Source organism: Zea mays, chromosome 4 (genome assembly GCF_902167145.1).
Source record: "Zea mays cultivar B73 chromosome 4, Zm-B73-REFERENCE-NAM-5.0, whole genome shotgun sequence".
Classification (NCBI taxonomy): domain Eukaryota; kingdom Viridiplantae; phylum Streptophyta; class Magnoliopsida; order Poales; family Poaceae; genus Zea; species Zea mays.
The window spans coordinates 183,725,554-183,733,151 of record NC_050099.1 but is presented as its reverse complement, the minus strand read 5'-3'; the positions used below and the strand labels follow the sequence as shown (position 1 = coordinate 183,733,151).

General features: G+C 49.5%; 1 protein-coding gene across 2 annotated transcripts; it reads right to left on the bottom strand.

Annotated features, from left to right (window-relative positions):
* Positions 1–4,905: 4,905 nt before the first annotated feature.
* LOC100277269 (uncharacterized) lies at positions 4,906–6,275 on the bottom strand. Of its 2 annotated transcripts, none has more exons than XM_008678783.3 (2): positions 5,360–6,275; positions 4,906–5,263 (listed from the first exon to the last, which is right to left on the bottom strand). In XM_008678783.3, exons 1-2 carry the CDS (start codon positions 5,903–5,905, stop codon positions 5,249–5,251), a joined length of 561 nt encoding a protein of 186 aa, XP_008677005.1. In that variant the 5' UTR covers positions 5,906–6,275; the 3' UTR covers positions 4,906–5,248.
* Positions 6,276–7,598: the final 1,323 nt, after the last annotated feature.

The window sequence follows — 7,598 nt, the reverse complement described above, 5'->3', positions numbered from 1 at the left end:
AGCCTGCTGCTGTGCTGTGTGACAGTGGACCTGGAGGGAAGAGAAGTAGAGAATGGCAGAGTTTACGGCAGAGATGGCGTCAGTTAAACGTCCAAATGCCGGTCATCAATTCCATGGGTCGGCGTCATAATCTGCTGGCGCTCGCTACGGATCCTGTATTAAAGTGTGGTGTCTGCAAAATCTGGTGGAGGAGGAGAGGACTGCAGGCAAAGGACGATTTATTTCTGCGCATTCGAGATATGCTACCATATATAGCGGCGAGGTGTGCGAGCCAACCACAAGCTCGTTTTAGCGCCATGTCAAGGGTACTTTCTGTGTGCGTACGCGCCGCACGTTTTGTAAACTTTTTCTGTTCGCATTCATGGCTCTTGCTCTGCATGCACATTATATTGCGTAGCTAAGGCACGGATCGGATAGTATTTTTGTGTACAGTCCGTATATATGTACTCACGCCTCGCGTAATGGTCGGCTTTGGTCTTTGGATCCGATCAGGGCATTTAGGACAGGTTTATTCTCGACAAAAAAGGGCATTACAAAACATCTCATGGATAATACACAGAAGTAAACATAATTACATATATAAACAAATAAAATTGTTCAAGAAAGGTACACGACTGATTCAAAACACGAAAACCAGCAGTAACCCCAGTCCAAGAAAATAAAATCCACTGTAGATCTCTAAAAGAGGAAGGAAAAAGAGAAATACAAAAAAATAAATGAAACAATAAAAAAATATGAAATGAAAGGTAAAAGTCAAGAGATAAATAAAAATAAAAGAAGGAAGAATAACACATTCCGGTTCTAGGAGTATATTATGTTTGGTCTAAGATGAGGAGAATAATACTCCAGTGTAGCGGTGTAGGAGTAGAGGAAAATCGGAAAGAAAGAAAGAAAGAAATATAAATATGAGGGAAAAACGTTGTACTTTTTCAATGAAAATAGGTAAAATAAAACGTGGGGGCAAACCAAGAGGCGAAATGATACATTGGGCTAACTGGCATGCATGGCCGAAAAGAAGCCCGCCGGCCTGTGTGGGACGCGGTAACAAGCGAGCACGTGGGCGGTCGCGCCTCCTTCGCTCACGCAGCGCGGCCGGTGGCCCAAACCCGTGTCTCGCCGCGCGGATTTCACTGGGCCGCCTCGAATTGCGTCACGTCCCACGCAGGCCCCGCTCCGCGGCACGGAACGGCATTGGCGTCGCAATTTACGTTACTGTTTATTTTTCTCTCTCTCTCTCTTTTTTATGGTGGAGCCTGACAAAGGAGGACGGATGTGTCAGAAGTCAACTTGCTAAACATGATTTTAACAAATTCATTTTTGGAGAACTGTTGAAGTTGATATAAGAAGACAGCCCTGCCAAAGAAAAATTGGCTCCTTTACGTTTGGCGCTCGCGGGGCCGGTGCGTGGTGCGTTTGCAGATCCCAGGCGAGCGGACGGGGCGTGCGGGGTCGCGGTCTGCCGGTGCCGATGCCGATCACACGGTCACCTCGTGTGCGGCGTGCCCACCGCGTCTGGCTGCACTGGAACGGTCGCCCGAGCTCATGCTCATCCGAGCCGCGCCCTCTCGGCGGTGACGCTGACGCTGACGCGTACGGTCCCGCCCGCCGCGCGCGCCGTCGCTTTACTGGCTCCCAGTCCCAGCTGTGTAACATAACGCGCACAGGGCACGGGTCGGGACTGTTGATTGCTCGCGACCGAATTGGCGCGTTAGGTCGGGCGGACCGTGGACGGACGGACGGCCTCTCACCGGGACATGGATCGGGGCCGGCCAGCATCGATCATTGCGACCGGGCGGCCATGCATGTGTACGTGGTAATACTGTCGCGTTGGCCTTGCATTGCGTCGCCGATAAGACCAACCGGTGTGCGGGTGCCCCGCCACCGGTCGATGTCCACAGGCCTGCTAGCTACGCGCAACGCAATGTTGGACGATGGTCTCTCTCTCTCTCTCTCTGGATCGAGACGCATGGCCTGCTCCATAATTTTGTTGACTGACATCGCAAACAAAGGTAGCTAGCTGCGAACCCAGCCAAGAGCTGCTCTCGAAGCGAACAAAAAGTTAATTGTGTGATGTGAACGTCGCATGCAAAGTAGCACACAGTGAAACTCCTTACGCAAAATATAATCGTCTTGCTCATTTGGTCAAGTTCCGCGTTCGTTGACGATCTGTGCAGTCGCTGGATTGATCGCATGTTTCGAATCTTCTAATTACAGCCCTATCAACCATCGGTTAACAGTAATTAATACTACTGCTATTATATATGTTATTGTTAGTTGTTACATACCTGCATGATCTGGTGGTCTTGCATTGCATGCTTGAGACAGGGGGGCGCATGCCAAGATCTCTCCGGTGCAAATTCCACCAAGAGATAGCCGGCGTAGGTTCCACGTGGTTCCGCCGTGGCAACAGTGTGCCCTAGCCCAGCGTTTCAGATAGACATGGGTAAAGAGAATGCATTCAGAGGTAATAACGCTCCAGGTTCTTCTACAGTCGTCTCAGGACCTGCGATGTGTGTTTGTCTCGAGCTAAGCTATTCATCAGTCTTCAGTCCTCAACCAATCATCGGTTCTTGTTATTATTGTTTTTTTTTTTGTCATGGATCGTTGCTGTTTCTTCATATATGACGACATTACATTATTGTAGCACGCCTTGCGGTGCGCTGTTGTTGATGAGACATATCCTCCGTGACTCGTTATGGGTTCCATTACAATGCCATGGGAGGCTTTTTATTTCACTGTATAAGTCGGGGTCGCAGGCTGGGGCAGGTATTTGGCCATGTAAAGCCAATTTATTTATAGCGGCTCCAAAGAGCCAGCTATAGAGCCCAGGCAAATTAGATGCAAGGAAATAAAACCGGCAAAGTAGCTGGTCTCCGCACGCCAAAACGAATTGAACCAAGGCCACAACCAGTTTGCCTGCTTCGTTCAAAACAGAAGGTTATCGCTGGCCAGGTATAACAGTGAGGGCATGTAAACTGTGAAATGGCTTAGCAATATAGAGTAAACTGTGAAATGGCTGCGCAATATAGCTGCCCGTTGTTGGAGTTAATTAGCCTTAGCGGCCGGGTAGCAGAAAAAACATGCCATTTGCCAGTTCTTTTTTTCCCGTAAAGTTATATAATATATCTATTAATTAAAATATGTGGTTGCTCCGTATTTTATTTTTATTTTATTTTATTTATATGATGCGGTGATGAGTCTGGCTTAATGGAGACAGACGTCCATGAAGTCCGCTAAAGATCGAAACACCAGCATTTGTTTGCAGTCCAGTTTGCCTCTAAAGATGAGAAAGTTGAACATCAGCAATCAGGCAAACACCATTGCATGCTCGCCGAGCCAATACAATAGTATAGTACTACTACCGAATTATCCTCTAGCTTCCTCTACTTCTTTTTTTTTAACCGGCCGGCTAAAGAAATTAGTGGCCACACACCGGTTTCCTATACTTAATTCGCCGCGAGGATTCGATGGATCTGAACGCACTGCGAGCATAGATGGCAGCAGCAGTGCATCCATGACACACGGCAGAGGACATGTCGGGAGCATATTGCTAGGTTAGTCCACTAGTTTTTTTTTTCAAATGAGAGGAGATATGGGTACCAATTTGCCAGGAACAGAAGCAAAACAGAACAAAAATGGTGATTATTATGCAGGCCAGGTCTATAGATGGTCAAACGATACAATTCATACCGCACTGCCACTAACACTATTAGACACAACACTATTGGTAATCGTGCCGATAATAGTGCCTAACTAGCGACCCAGACACTACACTATAATGCATATCCGGGTCGTGCCGACACTATACGTCACTAACATCTAATAGTGTCCGTGCTAGTCCATGCACTATTTCACTTTAAGAGCTTAAAAAATATAGAAGATCTTTAAGGTAATATATATAATTTTAAATCTCGAACAATTATACAATTATAAAGTGAATTCATTATGTTTAAAATCATAATAAATTACAATCACATATGTATACCATCGGTTGGTCTAAGTCGTGTCACGCTTATGTCAACCATCATGCCGATGTGACGGTCTAAACACAACACTAGGCCTGAGTCTTACCAGCACTAATACTATATAAATAGTGTCGGTATCGACACATAACACTATGGGTTGTGCCATACTTAGGGTGTGTTTGGCATGGCTCTGCTACACCCCAGAGCAGCTCTACTCTAAAACTCTGGGTGGAGCAGCTCTGCTCCAGAGTTTAGATTGTTTCTCATAACCAGTGGCAATGGCGGGTAAATAACTCAAAACTCCATGACTAGGTTGCTTTTTTGGAGTTTTCAGAGCAGCAAAAGAGGTACTCCAAAAAATTGTACTGCAGCTCCAAAAACTCCATAGAGTTTACAACTCTGGAGTTAGGGTGTTTGACATGCTCTGGCCAGCTCCTCCTTGGAGTTTTGCTCTGGAGCCATGCCAAACAGGCCCTTAATACCGACCTACTTAGCACGGCCTACTTGCGCATCTATAACGGTTGGGGGACGCGGGGAGCCATGCCTTCCTTCCTCCATTGGCTCTCGCTGTCGCCTCACACATGCTCGCTCTGATGACTGTTGTCTCTCTCTCTATTATGAAATTATAAAATTTATAGTCATCCAGCGGAGCAATGAGACAAACAAGAGCACTGTTGATCCCACCACAGGGGCGGTCAGAGAGGCTCCATCGCTGGTAAACGAGAGCCTCCTCACCTCACAGATGACAGATCTGGCCACCTGGCAAATCTAATCATTGCACCATGAATTTCCCATCTACGAGTACGTACGCAGCAGCCACTTTGTACAGGGTGGAGGAGCGGAGGAGAAAGCCAAGAACTAACAGGCGAACGAAACAAAGAAAAGAAGCAAAGACGACTGGCCATGGATCTGCTGCTAGTGAGTGGACTGGACAGCTTGCTAGAGAGAAGATCATCAGAGCACTTAGATCGAGTATGCATGCAGGGAAAATACACATGTATTTTTTTTTTGGCACTTTTCAACGGCCGGGCCGGGCCACCTAGCTAGCTAGCACACAAGCAAACTCACAACAATTTACAGAACCTACTAGACCATGGAGGCATGGACCGATGATGACAAGCATGATTCAAGTGGTTGATCGATCAACAGCATCAGGAAGGATGATCGGAAGGAGGGATGACAAAATTTTAAAGCTTGTTCACGCATGTGGAGTGCTCCCATCCCATGGCTGTCTCGTCGTCTCTCTCTCCCAGTCCCAGTCTCCCGTCGGTACGGTCGCCTCATCATGATAGCTGCTCCTGCTGTGTGGTAAGAAAAACAAATGTTTGATGAGGCAAGGTGTCGACCAGATCATGTGGACGCATGCAGATGCGCGCGGGGCACGAGATGCCAACCTGATTGGACGCGGCCATGTGGTCGTCGGGGCCGGGGGCAGCGGCGGCAACGACGCCCTGCTTGTCGCTGCTGCTAGCCTTCTTGGCCGGACTGCCGTTGCCGCCGCCGCCGACGCCGACGCAGAGCGCCTTCCGCAGGCCGAGCATCTCCTTCCACCGGTTGGAGTTGGACCCCTTGGTGCCGGCGGCGGAGAAGGCCGCCCTCTCGTCGTCGTCGTCGCCGCCGCCACGGAGCTCGTCGCGCAGCGTGGTGGGCGGCCGCGCGGCAGCGAAGCAGACACTGCCGCCGCCGTTGTCCTTGAGGGGAAGGATCCTGCCCTTGGAGAAGAGCTGGTCGGCGGCCATCATGGGGTGGCTGCCCACGGAGAACTCGAAGTTGAGGTCCTCCTCCTGGCACCGCAGGCTCGTCGCCCGGTTCTGCACCGGCGTCGGCTCCACGGCGAAGTCGCTGGAGAAGGAGATGCGCGGGCCCAGCGCGGCCGGCTGCTGCGGGCCGCCGCCGAACCCCGCCGCGCCGTCTGGGTTGTACATGTTGATGCACGCCATCGCGCGGTGGTGCTGGTCGGCGTGTGGCTGCTTGAGCTCCTTCGCGCGCTTCTGCTAGTGCTAGCTCCCTCTCGTGTGCTGTCGGCCTGTCGCCTCCTCTTCCACCGTGAGCTGAACAGAGGCGAGGAGAGGCGAGGCGTTTGCAGCGCAGGATGTAGTGGTGGGGGCTTTTTAAAGATGGTGGGATGGTGGTAGTGTGGGAGCTAGGGAGTCGGATTAGTCGGTCTAGTCGTCACTTGCTCTTGCGCGGACAGGTGCAGTTTGGGTGGTTTATATACAAGAAGAAAGGCGAGGGGATCAAGGGAAGGAAAGGATGGGCTGAGGTCTCCGGTGGATGGATGCATGGGCGATGCAGGCATCGTTGAGGTGCAGAGGCCACAATGCATGGTACTAGTAGTATTTATTTTGCTCAGTCAGTTGCTGACATCGTTTCAGCACTCCTTCTATTCCAAAGACAAAAACATGGCACCGAGTGCTTCTAAAATAATAATATTATTTTTTCTGATATCATTGGATTTAACATGAAATTTATTTTTATAATAAGTTTATTTGGTGTTATAATTGTTGCTGTTTTTTCTTCTTCTATGAATTAGTTTAAACAGAGAAAAATATTGTAAGATACTATATAAACTTTTTTGAACGTAATGACAGAAATGTTGCCTCTCAATTAAGAAAAGTATAATTAATTCAAAGGCAAAATCGGATCCAAACCCTACACAGAGTTTAGAGCAGAGCAACAAATGAATATATAATTCGGTGGTCAGTCGGTCCCGGCCTCCCGGGCATACTGAATACACACGCATTACTTTGGCAGATTCTTGTTTCTGTTGCGGTGCTCAGTGGCAAATGGAGAGAACAGAGACAAATGACAGGGATGAATTCTTTATTGCATGCAGGGTAGTATATATACAAGTGTTCCCAAGAGGTGTGTCCCTTGGGAATAACTGTCACATGGATGGATTAGATCACATGTACAAATATTTTGTAACACTCCCCCTTGATCAATCCTAATCCATTTGATCATCTGCAATCTGTCATCAAATTCTTGATCTCCTCAAAAACCCTGTGGGAAAAATAAGGAGTGTTGGGAACTGAACCCATACCCTAAACAGGGTTGGGAGTGATATTAATAGAGTAGGTAACTGGGCCAGGCCCATTACACTGGGGGTATGACGGTCATTACATGGGGAATAACACAAACCCTAGACGGGTAGTCTAACACCCCCCGCAGTCACAACTCTATCTTGTACAGATGTTGAGACTGGATCGAAAGTCTAAAAAGACACTCGACGGTAACCCCTTGGTGAAGATGTCGGCGAACTGAAGCGTGGTGGGGACGCTGAGAACACGGACGTCACCGGCAGCGACACGCTCGCGGACGAAGTGCAGGTCGATCTCCACATGCTCCATGCGCTGATGCTGCACGGGGTTGGTGGAGAGGTAGACCGCGCTGACGTTGTCGCAGTAGACGAGGGTGGCGCGCTGGAGGGGACTGTGGAGCTCGTGGAGGAGCTGGCGCAGCCAGGAGGCCTCGGCCACGCCGTTGGCCACGGCACGGTACTTGGCCTCAGCGCTGGAGCGAGAGACGACGTGCTGACGCTTAGCGGCCCAAGAGACTAGGTTGGCGCCCAGGAACACGGCGTAACCGGAGGTGGACCGGCGCGTGTCGGGACAGCCAGCCCAGTCAGCGTCG

Bases quoted from the DNA above. Each gene is read 5' to 3' on its own strand.
- LOC100277269 (XM_008678783.3), bottom strand. From the start codon at position 5,905: ATGGCGTGCATCAACATGTACAACCCAGACGGCGCGGCGGGGTTCGGC.